This window comes from Saccostrea echinata, unplaced genomic scaffold, assembly GCF_033153115.1.
Source record: "Saccostrea echinata isolate AGI-Se365-2 ecotype Australia unplaced genomic scaffold, CSIRO_AGI_Sech_v1 ptg000062l, whole genome shotgun sequence".
In the NCBI taxonomy this organism is placed as follows: domain Eukaryota; kingdom Metazoa; phylum Mollusca; class Bivalvia; order Ostreida; family Ostreidae; genus Saccostrea; species Saccostrea echinata.
In genome coordinates this window covers 779,473-797,051 of record NW_026889811.1, presented here as the reverse complement: position 1 = coordinate 797,051, position 17,579 = coordinate 779,473, and the positions used below count along the sequence as shown (strand labels likewise).

The following is a 17,579-nucleotide window of genomic DNA, read 5'->3' as shown; positions in this document are numbered from 1 at the left end:
AATTTTCAAAGGGATATTTTTGGTTATTTTTATGCATTTTTATTCGTCATATTTCTTCCTTATCGTTGGTTAATAATGTTATGAGTATATTAGAGTAGTTGTGTTTCATGATATAAGGTTCTTATTTTGAATCAAGTAAACTGAAATGATGTTACATTTATATGCCATAAAATATTTCTAACAGATGTATATTTACATTCATTTCGCAATGTTGTAAACATTTTGTTGACGGTTATATAAAATTTATTGCTAAATATAATCTTCAATACATAAAATGTTAGTTTAAATCAGATTTGCATAAAAAAAAATTCAATGCCCTTCCTAGAAACAAACACTTTTCCTTCATTTGAGGAACAAACCACATACTTTGCTGCATAATTTTTACAAGGTCAAAAGTATTAATGATCCTCATTATATGGAAAATATGTTAAAGCATCTCCACATTTAAATGGTTTTTGACAAAAATTAAAACATCTCCACATTTGAATGGTTTTTGACAAATCAAGATTACATTATTCAAGTTTTTATTTAAGGTGTGTCACGCCAGATATGAGATACATTGTGTATTTTTTTGAGAAATACATTTTAGATAACTACTCAATGGCATATAGCGTGACTCGAATTGCAAAGAAAAATTGGGGTCAGTGTGCATCTTACTGAGCAGTGGTACAATTGACTTGACTGTTTTTGCACTTAAATTATAATTTTAAGCTTTATAATGTTTTAAAAAAATGAAATGTTGACAGTAAATATAATCTTATTTTGTGTAAAATAGTTTGGATGATGTATATTATTTAACAACTCCTGCAAATTAATGCGCATTATTTATTGTGTGACTCATGAGATCTATTAATTTTTCTATATATCTCGAGATAATGAAGACAAAATATGACTGGATTGAAATCAAAACGAGAAGGAAACTGAAAAACGAAATTCAATATAGAATAATAAATATGAATCGTAAACTTTCTGATAAAGGAGTTTGTCGAGAAAGTTTAATAGATGAGAAGATAGAAGACCATATTGAATGTCCTCAACTGAAAGGAGAACATGAAGTGATCGCACATAAGGGTTCAATAGCCTCAAAGACAATATCAAAAACAAATACTATACAAGGGTTTGATCGCCCAAGGCGTTTCTCCTCACGACCTTACAGTTTAGCAAACAGTGACTCTCGTACACATCATACTTTGGAAATATCAAGAATGAGGAGAGTATCAGATTATGAAAAAACCATCACGTTACAGGCAGATGAAAAAGTCATTTCCTTAAAGGCAATTGATTGTATATATTGTTTTACGTCCCATTCGAGAATCTTTCACTCACATAGAGACGTCACCATATACCGGTGAAGGGCTTCAAATTTTGACCTTTACTCGGCACTCAGGGCCATTGAGCAGTGATGGATCTTTATCGTGCCAACGCCTGCCGTGACACGGGGCCTCGGTTTTTAAGGTCTCATCCGAAGGACCCGCAACTTTCACTTCAAAGTGCCGAGCGCATGGCGAAGGAACAGTTGCTACCCATTTTTTATCGACTTAGGTCTGTCGCGGCAGAGATTCGAACTCACGACCTCCCGATCACGGAGCGAGCGCTCTACCGACTGAGCTACCGTGAACGGTTTAAAGGCAATTGAAGAAAATGAAATTGATGACCTCAGATGCTTCGAATGTTAAAATAAAAAGAAGAGATAATTTGGTCTATTAAAGAAACAGACACTTTCTGGCGAAAATAAAATAATCGCCAATGTCCTATGAATGGGAAAGAGGATGAACAAGCATGTACAGAAACAGACTTTATTGAAGATGAATCTCAGATAATTTCAACAGGCAAACAATGGGTCTGAGCGTAGTCCATCAGATGAAATAGTCAGGTGGAAATTCAGAATGATATTATTCTAAGTTGTTCTTGAGAAAACTCAAATTGATTTTACAAAAAAAAACTTAATGATCAGCGTGATGACTTTATATCGTCGAAATCCCTTATTTATGTAACAATAAACCCTTATCACCTGCACATGGAGTTTATGTCTCCCATTTATTTCGATATGGAAGAGCATGCTACGTACGAACAATTTCTAAAACGAATATTAACAGTCTCGATTGAAATCAATATTTCTCAAATCGTATGGTGGATACAATGACCTTGTTACCAAATACAATCTATCATTAAGTCGAATATTGACTGACTTTTTTATACTGATTGTTCTGCCATTATTTGTGCACTAAATTGTCTACGTTTTTTTCGCTTACCTTATCATGACAAGGAGCATAATGCGGAGGTGACCCGTTGCTTTCTCCTCCATGGCATCTGATCCCACCTCAGATGCTTTTAGAGGTCCGTGTTTGCTCTGTTCCATATTGATATTGTTTCAATGGGCTGTTGAACTTGACAACTGTTAGTTATCATCTTAATTCATTAACATTTTGCTACTATATTCTTTTTAGATTTATCTCATATTCCTTTTATTATCTTTCAATTTAACTAAGGAGCGTTTATGGTAAATCATTGTATAACACAATATTATTGGCATACAGAAATAGGTATTCAATGCATATTTATATTCATTAAATTTCTCTCATTAGAAATTCATTCACATTTTTAATAAATCTAGCGCATTTCAGGCATTTCACCGTAAGAGCCCTTCGACATGGAAAATTCTATAACGCTCATAAATATTCGTGGTAAAAATGAATTTCTAAAAGTAGAATTCTTATATTTTTTACAACAAATAAATGGGAAAATTGTTTCTAATTACACTGAGCCAAAAATATGCATTTTGGTGTTCCTAGTGTATTGAAAGCGTATGTAGTTCCTTTTGTGTATTCTACCGCGCTGTCGCAAGGTGTCGTGTGTGTTATAGTGGATTAAAAAATCTTTAACATACTGATAAAAAATAATTAAAAAAAACACTTATGCTCAGAAAAGTATAGTCAAAGCATTTAGAAGAAGAAATGGATCGGATAGGTAGTTTTACACTTTTAAAATCGTGGATGAAAGATGACCTTTGTTCATTATTGAACACGCAGCTAGGTTAAGGACTCCCATATATACGTCAGTCTATGCAGAGGTTCGGTAAAGCTATTATGACGTCACGTTAAAACAATACAAATGAATCTCGATGAATAAATACCATATTTTCTTTTTAAAACACACTAAATACTTTCGTTTATCATAAATATTATAAAGATAAATGGATGTGCAACCTATCTTGCCATAATAGCACTTAGCGTATATAGAATGAAAGCAAGCTTGATCTCGCTGTACTTACTGAGATGACGTCATTTCTTAGTTTGACACGCAATTTCTCTGTACTTGAGGCGTGGATCAAGCTTTTATCGTAGTTTGTAGAAATAAAAATAAATACGAAACACGCGTAGTCGGACCAAAAGAGAGAAATATTCTGAAATATATTAATCCACATTTTATTGTCAAATTAAATTGATAATGTGTAGACTTGATATAAAGCCGTAGGGAGCACATTTGTACAGTAACGTGCTAGAATGACAGGTCCAGCCCCTCGAAAATATCAAAAGTTCAACGATATCCGCTTCACTATAAATTCTGAATTTTTAAACACGTATAGCTATTATTCCTACTATTCTGAAAAGTGCTGGGAGCTGGTTGTGCATTGTTGATTTATTCCGTAATGTAACATTATTCCAATGCGAATTACATTTTTGACTGGAGTTTATAGAAAGACGGCTAAATTTTAAACAATTCCCGAGCACGACGAAGTTGCTCCCAGCACTTTTCGTGTTAAGGAATTTGTCTCAAAGAAAACAGAACAAATTTTATAGCCGAAAAATGCCCGTATATCGTTGAACTTTTACGATCTTTGTAGTAGTACATATATGTTCTAATTTTAAAACTGTCACGTGACAAACAGCTGATGTAAGCGATGTCGCTTTGGCCGAACTCAGCAGAGACCCGATATATACAAGTGCAAACACCACAAATCACATTTATCAAAACTAATGCTTTTAAAAAAAATATTAAAATTGTATTCATTTTCCCTGAATATGTTACTTAAGGCGTATATTTCATGGGCGTCCTTAACCTAGCTGCGCAGGCTATTGGCTTTTTTGAACTCCTAACACCGAGGGTGTGTTTTATTTCTTCCTACTTTAAATGGCCATTGTGCCAGTCTTCGTATTAATTTTACTCATAGAAAAAAAACATATTTATGACAATAACATGTTTATGGATGTTGATATGTTACTTTGTTTGAATTTGGCGCTGATTTCTAAATGTAGAACGCTAGCTGTTGGCCGCGCATGCGCATAACGACAGTCGCCATTTTTCCATGGTAAATAGAAGTCTGGGGAAGTCTTGTTTGTGTGTTTTTGTGTTTTTATGCGACTGCGATCCAGGTATCCTTTAGGTTTTGAGTTGGACTCGGTCAAGTTCGAAATAAGATTACCTGAAGATAAACTTTTAGATCTACAAAACAAATTAAACATTTTCAGAAAGGAACGTTCTGCTACCTTGCGGGAGTTGCAGTCATTAATTGGTCTGCTAAACTTTGCGTGTGCAGTCGTGCCCCCAGGTAGAGCTTTCTTGAGAAGAATAATTGACTTAACCCTTGGGTTAACAAAATCCTACAATCATCGAAGACTAAATAGGGAAGCACGAGCAGACTTGCAAGCATGGTCGATTTTTATTGAGCATTTCAATGGGAGAGCCCTTTTTCACTCAGGAATAACTCATACATCTGAGTCCCTTCATCTCTATACTGACGCTAGTAACTCTGGGTATGGTGGGGTCTTTGGTCATAGGTGGTTTTATGGACCTTTCACAGAAAAGTGGGTGGAACTTCACATTTCTGTAAGGGAATTCTTTCCCATTGTGTTAGCCATGGAAATGTGGGGACCATACGTAGCTATTGCTTCCATTGTATTCCGTTCTGATAATATTGCTGTGGTCCATGTCATCAATAAGAATACATCAAAGGACACCAATCTTATGAAGCTAATGAGACGTCTAATGGTCACATCTCTGAAATATAATTTTCATTTTTATGCTGAACACATTCCTGGCCTCCTAAACACAGCTGCAGATTTTTATCTCGTTTACAGATTCAGCAATTCAGAGCACATTGCCCCAGTATGGAAGAAAAACCAACAATAGTTCCACTGGATCTGCTTTATCTCTAGTCTCTACAGCAGACTTTTTGATCGCTGGATCACTTTCCGAAGAATCCCGGTTTAAGTACAAGAAAATTTTTAAAATGTACCAACAGTTTTTGTATGACAAAGTGGACACAGGGGCAACGCCTCTCCCACCATCTTTGTCCCATCTGGTCCTTTATATTGCATACTGTTTCACCAAAGGTCTGGCCGCAGCCACAACCCGGACACACATATCAGCCTTAGACTTCATAATTCAGTTGGGGGGATATTCAGATTTAACTCAACATTTCATTATTAAGAAACAACTTCAAGGGTAACCAAGGTTGAACCCTCTCAAGATGCAAGATTACCAATTACCCCATCAATATTATCAAAAATTGTAGCCTCCATTCCCCATGTAACAAACTCTGCTTTTATTAATGCACTTCTTCATGCAATGTACTTATTGGCTTTTTGTGCTTTCTTGCGGGTGGGTGAAGTTACTTAAACTGGGAAGTCGAACCAACATTACTTGCTGGCAAAACATATATCCTTTCTGGCATCTCCCACAGGAAAATCAATAGAGTTGATAGTGCCTCACTCAAAGCATTCGATAGGCCTACAACCCTTCATATCTCAGCAAACTTAGAAAATCCACTTATGTGCCCAGTTAGTGCTGTGCAAAAATTCATGCAGTTAAGACAATATAAATCTAAAGATGAACAATTTATTTTCCTACATGGACGGTTCACCAGTGTCCTGCCAATTCTTTACAGACCAACTTCGGCTTTCTCTTTCGTTTTGTGGATTAGATACAAAATTATATCAATCACACAGTTTTCGTATTGGGGCAGCTACAGCTGCTGCAAATTCAGGTGCCACCGACATCCAAATCCAAAACATGGGAAGATGGAAGTCTACAGCTTTCAAGAAATATATTCGGGTTCCAGTTTTAACATTATGAATATCACACCAAAGGATACAAGCACCTGGCAATTATTGTATGACAACAGTCATTCACTCTCTAGGCCATGAAACAGGGGTTTCTGGTCTTCCCGTTTCTTCAACATTTTTGAGTATCGGACTTCTATGTGTTATCATGAACATTTGTGAGTGAACAGGTAACTTCGTGGTACTGTTAAACCTTGGAGTCAGGGGCTCCTGGTTTATACAAAGTTTTGCTACGTCATTTTGATGTTTTGTAGATATGTTTTAAAATTAATTGGCAATAACACTGTTAGCTAATTATTCAAAGTTTTAGGATTGGTATATTTTCTTGAATGAACAGTACCATAGAACCATGGAGTTAGGGGCTCCTGGTTCAAACATGATGTTGTTATGTACATTTTTTGATCATTCTGTTGCTTATACATATTTTACGTATGTTTTTCAATTGATGAAAGGGTGATGGATGGGGCATATCAACACCGCTTAGGTCTTGATATGTGGCGGGAATTGCCCCATCTTTGACAGGTTAAAGAACTTAACATTAAAGAGTTTTGGACAATATACTGTCAAACCATCTTTAGTCATCATTATTGTACTATTCCTTATGTTTTTGATTGTCAAGTCATTGAACACAACTCTGTATAACTCTCTACAGATTTAATACAAATTCACAATACCATTTCCAGGTGTTATTTTTCCTAGTTTTTCTTCTTGTAGAGCCCCGTTTTCTACCAGTAATCCTGTGTAACTATTGGTATGGTTATTATCATCATCGCTCAAATTGTCTGTATTCCCCAGCATATTTCCTACACAAAAAGTAACTTATGGAAAGAATAACACTAGCATTATTTTAAGAAAGTTACCCAACTTCCTGACTTCTTAATTTTACTTTTTGAATATCCCTAATTGTCTTAATAAACTTCATACCTGTTGTTCTTGTTGGGTTACCTATTGCACGACTTTTCATTTTAATGTACCTTTAATGTAATAAAAAAAAAACGACCACATAAAAAACAGTTATAAATCACTTTGAAAATGTAATTCGTTGTAGAGTTGTAGTTAAGTAGTTATATGCCAATCGTACCGTGACTTCACAATGTACATCACCCCAACACAAAAAGTGTTACAACAGATCCAAGTGCAGTAAAAAGTGTGTTTTTCCATGATGAGGACGACATCACCTTTGTTGTAGAACCAGTCGACAAAATCTTCATAACTGATGTAGAAGTGGAGGATGAGCTAAGGGACAAATCGTAACAAAAACAAGAAAATTAATCTTTAATTCAATTTGGTTATCCGGCTTATTAAAAATTACTTTTATGAATTCGAAGCAGTAGTTATGTTATTTGTTATTAGAAGAATTAGGAAAAATGTCAAGAATTGTCTGTTTGTGAAAATTTTTTATGTTACCTATGCCGTATCTTAACCTTAGGTTCCGAGAGATTCAAAATTTACACTATAATGTTTTCGCATAGATAGAGAATAGGAGGATTTTATTCTGATAGAGTACACGGCGGGTGTGACCAGTCGACAGGGGGCGCTTAATCCTCCTAGGCACCTGCTCCTTTCTTTGGAATTTCCGGAAGTCCGTGTTTCATGCTTTGTTCACAGATTTGCATCATTTGCAGATTTTATTTTAGATCGATCATTGTTCGCTATCTTCATCTTTTTTATTTCATTTTAAGATCAACAGACAGATGAATGTTACTTTATGTAAATTCAACGAAATACTCAAGCACCTGTTTGTGATGGACAGCCGACTGTTTTATCACAAAAATCTTCAACACATGTACACTTCTCTTTACATAACATTCCAAAGTATCCTTTGGGACAACGTCTACTACAGTTCGTACTAAACGTACCAAAGGGGAACTCTAAATGTATCAATGAAAAGTTCTATGTTTTATCTTAATTATGTCATATATTAAGGATAGTGAATTAATTTTCTTTTAGAACATGAACTTACGTATGCAACGGTCATTTTTGTTCTTGTAGAAGTTAAAGCAACAAATTCCAGTGTCACTATGTCGTTGAAAAAAAGATATAAAGATATATCTCATGGTTTTGAAAAAAAATCACATAATTATGCTGTGAAGCAAAAATCTAATATGGATTTTTAAAATACATTTATATATTTATACTTATCTAATGTACAGGATTGGACACCACTATGAAGAAAAATGGATTTAAATAAAAACAACAATATCATTTTGTTTTGCTTGAATCCAAATCTGAGTGGAAATGTTTTCACAATTACTTATGTTAAATAAACAGGATAACAGATGCTTCTACTGGTTCAATTTTTGTACAAAATCTATGAAAGCTATCAACGGCAGATTTTATTTCCTGTTCCGGAAAATGAGAAAAATAAGTTTTTCATAACTGTTTTGTGGTTCAAGATGAGCTCTAAGGCCAAAGGCGAAAACGGATGTTTATACATTTTTCCATAATTTATGTGTATTTCTCTTTTGAGAAACAATATAAAGAAGGACAGTTGGATATATTTTAGCTGCAAACGGTTAGATATTACCTGTTCCGATTTATGCCAGATGGGTTGATGAGTCCGATTACGATATCGGCTCGACGATCCCTATTTTAAAATATAGGAAGTCTGTGTATGCTATTGTCTAAGGTTTAGCAATGATAATGATCACTTTAGACAACTCTTTCAAACATTACTGCCAGTAGACCATCAACTATCAACGATAGATAATTTTTATTTTTTTACCTCTCTCCCTCTTCAAGTTATTAAGTTAGATCTAGAGGAACTTATTTTATGTATGTGTAAATTTAAGTTTATTTTTGACCCCCCCCCCCCCCCCACCCCGAAAAAAAGTTGTATGTTTTAACCTGCAAGTAAATAAGAACTGTGATATGTTTAAAATTGTTTTTTGATAGTTATGTCACTTATGTTACAGGAAAACATATTTCCACAAAGATGTATGAAATATATGGAGATAACGAACAGTATCCAAGCTCAAAAGTTCATTAAACAATACAAAACAGGAGCAGAGCAAACACGGACCTCCAAACATCAGAGGTGGGATCAGGTGCCACGGAGGAGTGAGCATCCCCTGCCGACCGGTCACACCCGCCGTGTGCTCCTTGTCATGATCGGGAAATATTTCGGGAAAAATTCCTCGACAATTCAGTGTGTGTGTAAATAATGGCCTAACAATTGGTATGAAAAACGTCAGTCAGCATTTGATTCAATGATAAATTGTATTTGCTGACAAGGTCATTGTATCGACCATAGAACTTACGAAATGATGAATTTAAACGAGACAGCTGATATTCTTGTTTCATCAACTTTTTTGTCAATAACCTACCTCGTTTTAGAAATTGTTCATACGTAGAGCATGCTCTCTCATGTATTCATTAGCAAAGTCAATACACAACCGTGATGACTATAAAACAAAAAGTGGCGGTTTTCGAGTAAAAGCTGTATTTTAAATTGGCTATTTAAGCAGGACACTAAGTATTTCTATTAACGAGGTTGGCTCCTGAGCTTTTGAGCAGATTTTTATCTTAACCTATACTAGTATTTAAAAAAAATGCATTATGTTTAAATTCTTACAATAAATTTGGATTCTACAATGCCAATATTAAACTATATTCAGTTAAAACTCCATGATTAAATTCCATACCAAAAGCATTAAGTGAGGAACTATATTTTGTGGTGGAAGGTTTTTTTTTTTTTTCGAAGTTGTTAAAGTATGTTAAGTTTGGATTCCTATTTTTAGATGCAGTCTGCACACTGACTTATTTTGTGTTGTTAACTATTTTATACTGATCTTAAATTATACATTAAATAAACTGTCATGTACGGAAGCCCGTTGAAGCCAATTGAGAAAGAAATATTTTTTATTGTGTTTAAACGCAAAAATTATTGCGTTTAAACGCGAAAATATTATTGCGATTAAATGTAAAAATTATTTTATGTCTTCAAATGCTCGGCAGGCTCACCACAGCTAGTTTTTGCTTATTTTTATAAAGATTAACTCAAACACATTCACAGAGATGAATAATGTCATTTATTTAAATGACGGTATAAAAGAAAATACTTTACACAAAAGAAGGGGGATCAGACTCACAAGCTCAGATTGAAAGTTACGTAAAATATAAAAAATGTCTGATCCCCCAAAAAATGACTAGAAAAATTTCCTATAAAACAATAAGATCAAAAATTTTAAGAAAAATATATCAAAAAGATGGCACCTCCAAACAAAATGGGCCACAAGATGTGATATGCTTGCTATTCGCATCCGTGCCATCCAAGGTGAGCATGCATACAAACACACACACCCTCACACACACACACCCACACCCACACCCTCACACACACACACACACACACACACACATACACACACACACACACACACACACAAAATACCTTCTTTAAAAATCGCAGTAAATCTGTATGACAGCAGTTAAACACTGACCTGCCCAGATAAAGCTATTTAACAATAAACAAAAGAAAAATAAACATTCCAACACTCTTGTATATATACAATAAACACTTTCTAAGATATGTAGTTCTATAGAAGGACAGCAGTTAAACACTGGCCTGCCCAGCTGATCCTTGCGAATAATAATAATAAAAAAATAACAAATCAAAAAAGACATCTATATTGTAAAACATAATTCTCATTATATTGCATGGACAGCAGTTAAACACTGGCCTGTCATAGATGCCTAATAAAACATTGCAAATAATGACTATATATTGTCATATGAGCCAGCAAGGAAGGGAGGTAAGGGGAGGGTACCAAAAAGAATTGAAAGCAGTTACTCACTGACCTGCCAATGACAGCAGTTATACTCTGACCTGTCTCAACCATGCATCTGCAAAAAGTTAATTTGATTTTTAATCCAGCTTAACGTGCATCGCTTGAAGAAGACATAGAGCAGCAGTTGAACACTGACCTGCATGTTAAATACCCTATTAAAATTGAAATGATTTCATCCTTATATATCTATGTAAAGCATTTGAATTCCAACGTCCCAAATGTTGAATACAACTTTCTGAATATCCTATTTGCGCAGCATGAGTGGCCGCACCTATACGAAAACTGTGACCTTTAAAACGCTTGGGGTCAAATCCTGCAAAGGATATGGCTTTTGAAAGCTGAGAGCTGACAAACGAGTAAGTGACTAGGGTGCCGTCTACAAATTGAAAAAACGGACTTGCTGAGTGAGATGATTTTGTGCAATACTCATGCAGGGCTTGGACAGGACAGAATTCACTTCCCGAACTCCCTGGAATAGAGATAATTATAGGATCATTTTTCTTTTGTGTTTTGTGGTGACGAATGACAATTTGAACACTGTGTGGCAGGTACCCATCAGCATGGAATGTGACATCCTGTACTTGCAAAACCCGACCTCTGTCTGCTATTGACTTTACAACAACCTCTCCTAACCGTAGGAATGCATTAAAACAAAGGAGATACAACGCTTTTAACAACAATTGATTCAGTGGCTGAGATACTGTCATTTTAGTTGCCTTGAAAAGTTTGTGCAGGATCTCCTTAGTGATGGGTAGCCCAGTATCTTGTGAAGGTAACAACCTACTACACCCTTTAAGTAATTTCTTAACAATAAAAGTTTGAGTTGGGTCAGGGAGGTTCAGGAGTTTATGCAGGTAACTCAATGCAGACACATGTGATGCAATGCTACTGGCACTGTACTGTTTTTTGAATAGATAACCGATGAAATTACAAACATTTTGTAGACTCAATGGAAGAGAGCTAGGACCTTTATTCATAGTTTGAAATAAGTTTCACGACTGTCTGTATGCAGCACGTGAAGCTCCCGAGAGCGACGCAGCCAAAATGGAACAAGTAGTTGAGTTTAGATCTGCAAGAGATGAGAGGGGATAGAAGTTGGCAGATGGTCCAGGTGAGGAGCCTTCTCCCTTACTGCCTGAAATTAAAACGAGATAACTTATCTGCTATAATATTAAATTTTCCTGGAATATGCTTTGCTTTAAACCAAATATTGTGCGACAACGAAACAAGAACTAAGCGGCGTACTAAACGCATCAAAAGTTTGTCCTTACTAGATTGTTTATTTATGATATGCACCACTGCCATGTTATCGGACATGAATAAAATTTACTTATTGCTCATTTTTGAACCCCAAATTTCCAGGGCTAGGACGATTGGGAACAATTCCTTTATTGCAATATTTATATTGGCAAGGCTTTCATCCCATTCACCAACAAACCAATGAGAGCCAAAAACTGCAGCATAACCCAAAGACCCTGACGCATCCGTATATAATTTGAGGGTGTCTGAGGATTCCCAGGCCTCATGAAACAAAACCGATCTCCCGTTAAAATGCTCTATGAAGTGAAGCCACATAGTTAGATCTGCTCTTGGTTCACAAAAAAGGCGAATAAAGTGATGCGCGCTTTTAATACCTATAGTTAGATCAATCAAGCGTCGTAAAAAGGTCCTTCCAGGAACTACGACTAAACAAGCAAAGTTTAAAAGACCTTTAAGAGACTGAAGATCTTTCAGGGTGACCTTTTTTTTCTTATAATATTGCAGAAGCACGTTGCGACATTTATCGATTTTTTTCTTGCGGTAAACGACTAACCATCTCCTGAGAGTCAATTTCTATTCCATAAATAGTCAAAGAGATAACTGGCCCAAATGTTCTCTCTTTGTTAATAGGGATGTTAATTCTCTCACACAATGAAAGGAAATTGTCTAAATCATGCTTGCATTTGTCTGAATTGCCGGGCCTATAAAAAAGAAACCATCTAGAATGTGTGACATTCCTGAAGCACCGAGCTTAGACAACATAACCCACTGTAATGCATCACTCAACTTTTCAAGTATTTGATATGAGCAGCTAGCTCCCATGGGTAAACAACGTTCAAAATAAAATTGTCCCTTCCACGCAAAATCAAGAAGGTGGTAGTCGAGTTCATTTACTTGCATGATACGAAACGCATCTTTGATGTCTGATTTCGCCATCAGGGACCCTTTACCAAATTTACGGACCAGAGCAACCACATCATCAATAGAATCATGAAAAATTTCAGCATTTTCTCTTGGAATGTTGGAATTTACAGAGTCATCCTTAGGATATGAAAGATCGTAAATGATCCTAAATTTATTGGGATCAGATTTAGGGACAACACCTAGAGGAGAAGTTTTAAAATGTGAAAACGGAGGATATAAAAACGGCCCTGAAATCCTATCATTGGCTAAACCAGCATTAATATAATCCTCAACAACCTGAGGATGATCGATAGCGGATTTGTGATTGTGAGGAGGGTGAGTTGATGGGGTTGTTGTACATCCTAATCTAAAACCATATTTGATGCCATTAACTAAGTACTGTAACTTGGAAGTGTCATAACCCATTAATTCATTTTGTAAGTTTTCCGGGTTTATTGGTGTTGGTAGGCGCCTTCTCCCGTGGGGTAAATGTCTGGGAGACTTTGACTCCAGAGCATTGTACTTTGGGATGGGGGCCATTACAGTTTTGGCATGAATGGGAATATCTACATTGTTTGGAGTTACACTTGTGTCCTCTGTTGTATCCGTAGCAAAATTTGTTTGCTCGAAAGGGCTGATTTTTTCCCACATAAGGATGAGATTTATTCAATGACCTAGCACCCATGGATGCTGCTTTTAGGAGAAGTTCTGTAAAGGGTTTTTCCCAAGGCAAATGTGCCGATTCTCTAATCTTTCTGAAAGATTCATCATAGTTTCATCATAGTTTCTCCAGGCTTGATCAACATGAAGCCTGCTGATTTCGCGGACTGTATAAGCGTATTTAATCAGATTGCATGCCTCTTGGGGAAATTTTTGTATGTAAATGCAACTAAAAAATATGAAAAGCATCTTTTCATTGATTTATTGATAGCGGGGTTTTGCTTGTAGATGCTCGTTGAAATTTTGCATGCCTTTATTGTTATTGATAAGGGTTCTTCATTTGTGGATGGTAAAAGTAAGCGCATCTCCACATATTCATTATTCCAAATTTTTTGCTTGATTTTGGGAGATACCATTGCCCCAAGAGGCACACAATCACTTATTTCAATAGGAACATGCTCATATGACCTGCTTGCTGACTCACTTGCAAAAACTGTGTCTAATAATGATGTAAATGATGAAGCAGCTGCGGATGACTTTTCTGTAGATAGCGCTGGAGCAATCTGTCCATTTGGCTGGCTTGAAGTTAACGCTTCAGGGGACAACGCCGTTGTAGCTTGATACAGAGTTAGAGGTTGGGACGTTGATGAGGCAGCTGCGGATGACTTTTCTGTAGATAGTGCTTGAACAATCTGTCCATTTGGCTGGCTTTGAGTTAATGCCACAGGGGGCAACGCTGTTGTAGCTTGATTCAGAGTTAGAGGTTGGGACGCTGTGTGCGTACATAAATTCTGTTGTTGTACCAGTATTTGTTTTGCCAGCTCAGCATAGTCAATCGAGACTTGATTTGACACTTGAGTGACAATAGGCCGAGGTTCAAGACTTGTAGTTTGATGAGTGGCTCCTTGAGTTCCATCAAATGGTTCTCCTGTGCCGTTATTCTGAGGCAGGGTTGGTACAGATGTAGTTGGTTCTACCACTGTAATCCCCGGGGACTGAATCCTCCTCCTTTTCCTCGGTGTTTTCCCAGCTTGTTTAGGAGGCATTGTTCCTGAAACATACCAAAACCGTGTAAAACATGCCAATTTGGTAACCGTACCTTATAATATTTACCTGGTTATATGACTGGCAAATCATTTAAAGAAATACCCAACATTCGCTTTTATATATCTTGTCACCTTACGATATGTGCGAATATATTAGATTTCGATTAAACTAACACTGGGTAGCAATTAAAAACTTTCTCAACACAATCATTAACATTAATACGATAATACATAACCTCTTATCTCAATTAATCTATAGGTAAATTCCATTCATATCAACATTGTTAATAAACTTGATAACAAAAACCACTTTTTACAATTCCAAATGCGACTAGTACATATAAAGACTAATCTCTGTACTATTATTTAATATGTGGAAAGGTATATAAAAATTCTGAACGTAAACTCCCACACAATGAGTACATATATACGGCCTGCTCTGTACTATTGCTAAACAACGTGGGTAGGTACAGGTATACTTTGTACCCAAACTCCCAGCAATAAGTACATACATATATACGATCTACTCTGTACTATTGCTAAACAACGTGGGTAGGTACAGGTACACTTTGTACCTAGACTCCCACACAATAAGTACATATATACAGCCTAATAAACTTTGTACTATTGTTAAAAAGGTGGGTAGGCACAGATAAACTTTGTGCCCAAACTCCCACACAATAAGTACATATAAGGCCCAAACTCTGTATCATTGTTAAACAACGTAGGTAGGTTCATACATAAACTTTGTACCTCTACTTCCACATGATAAATACATATGGCCTAAAACTCTGTACCAATCTTAATCAAACAGATAAAATATAGACTCTGTACTATAGTTTCCTACATATTTTGCACCGAAGAATAAACAATATGGGAAACTTTGATTAATCCGTAACCATGTCCAAATAACTAATCGCTACATAAGACGGAAACCATTATCATTATGAGCAACATGGTCCTTAATACAGCCATCGAGATTAAATAACAGAACAAATAGGGCAAAATCTGCTTTATACATTATGTATTCACAGAAACAAGCTAACCAAACGTGCCTGTGTAATTATGATTATTTGGAACATATTTAAATGCCTAACCGTAATTCAGTCATCTACTTGTCTTTAATAAACGACATTGTCTGACAGAGTATCTAACTTTATCTTTACGACCTAAATCTTTGTATAGCCTACCATAAGCATAAACACCCCACTGTGCAATACATATATAATGAGACAATGTTATACTGGCCTTAATAAGTTAAGCGACTGAATCACTGCATTCCTTATACTTCGAAGGAACTTCCGCATGGGCTGGTCGTGCGAGGGGGTGCAGCACAGATGTACGCCATCTGAACCCAGATAGCTCAATTCATGCCAGAAACCCCTGTGGCGCCAAAAATGAAACCCCGGCAAAGACTGGGTCCTGAGCTCCAGCTGCGTTTTTGTCTTTACTACTTTGTCATTAAAGCTTTTGCAGGCTGCGAAAGGCAATCTTCGTATCATCTGTCCAATTATCACCATTTTTACACCGACGCCATCCCGCAAATATGCTGCCACAGATATGAGGTCTCCGTTTAACTTTTCACAACAAGTCAGATCACTTATATCATTTTCCCCGACCTGTAGGAACATAATATCTGGCGGCGAAATGAAATAGAAAAAGTTCCCTTCTAGCACCGAGTCCTTGAGATACATTAAGGTGGCGTAAACGAAGACCTCCTTTCCCATGGAAATTCACATTAAAACTGTCATCCAACTTCAAATTAATTATACCCTTACTAGAACAATATTCCTTCAATCTACGGATGTAAGAATGTCCAATGATACAAACATCAAGTCCAGAAGCCATACTTATCAAACGTCACAATTAAAAAAAAAAATAAAAATAAAAAAAAAAACCCTCTTCGTACGGCTACTTAAACGATACCCCCGCACTACCAGACTATAAGCCGACTAAAATAATTTAATCATTTTCAAATAACGTAACTTACAAAACACAACTTCTTGGCTTTCTTTAAGCGTCAGCTTCAAATTTCTTCGAAATATACGTGTTTCAAAGTATACTGTGGTCAGCGTGCGGGTATCAAAATACAACTGATCCGCTCAACTGACCACGTGACCCTAGCTCGTTAATTATTGGCTGGAAATTTCGCACTCCACCGGCGTTAATCTCAAGCATGCTATATTTATTGCATAAAACATTACACACATGTAAATAGTAAAATAGTAAATAGCAAAAAATTATAATCATAATTCCTCTTGCGTTTAATCGCAAAAGTATTGCGTTTAAACGCAATATATATTGCGATTAAACGCAATCTTTTACGTTTTCACGCAATGATTATTGCGATTAAACGCAATAATTATTGCATTTAAACGCAATAAAAACTAGTAGACTAATTGTTCTCGAACAATTAGAGGTCTTTCCACCTTCTTTAAATTTCCTTGATTTTTATATTTTACTCTCTAAAGTTAATTTAAAAAGAGTTTTAAAAAAGTTTAATTCAAAAAGAATCCATAAATGGCTTGAAAGATAGAAAAAAATGATAATTTTTAAAAAAAATTGGAAACGACCTTGACCTTTGACTTTTAACACATATTGAAGGTCAAACGTCAAAGATCACATTGAAATTTGTTCCATGCTTCTATGACTTATACTTTTAAAATGATAAGGCTTACTATTAAGTGCAAAGATGTTAAAGGGCAATAACTCATATAAGGGGTCATCGTATCCTTTCGCACTGAATAGAGTGAAGTTGTGTCTAAAGACCCTGAAGACATTAGCGAAGGTTTGATGTCTCTACGGTCTATGGTTTCAGAGGAGTAGCGATAACAACGTTTTTTGCACAAGGGGCAATA

The 17,579-nt window shown here is 36.0% G+C and overlaps 1 protein-coding gene and 1 pseudogene across 1 annotated transcript; both read right to left on the bottom strand.

Moving 5' to 3' along the window:
* Positions 1-13,183: 13,183 nt before the first annotated feature.
* LOC133175269 (uncharacterized) lies at positions 13,184-14,721 on the bottom strand (annotated as a pseudogene).
* A 1,238-nt stretch (positions 14,722-15,959) lies between these two features.
* On the bottom strand, positions 15,960-16,569 carry LOC133175268 (uncharacterized). The gene is made up of 2 exons (XM_061310369.1): positions 16,425-16,569; positions 15,960-16,390 (listed from the first exon to the last, which is right to left on the bottom strand). The coding sequence occupies exons 1-2, from the start codon at positions 16,567-16,569 to the stop codon at positions 15,960-15,962; spliced, it is 576 nt and encodes a 191-aa protein (XP_061166353.1).
* Between the last annotated feature and the right edge of the window lie 1,010 nt (positions 16,570-17,579).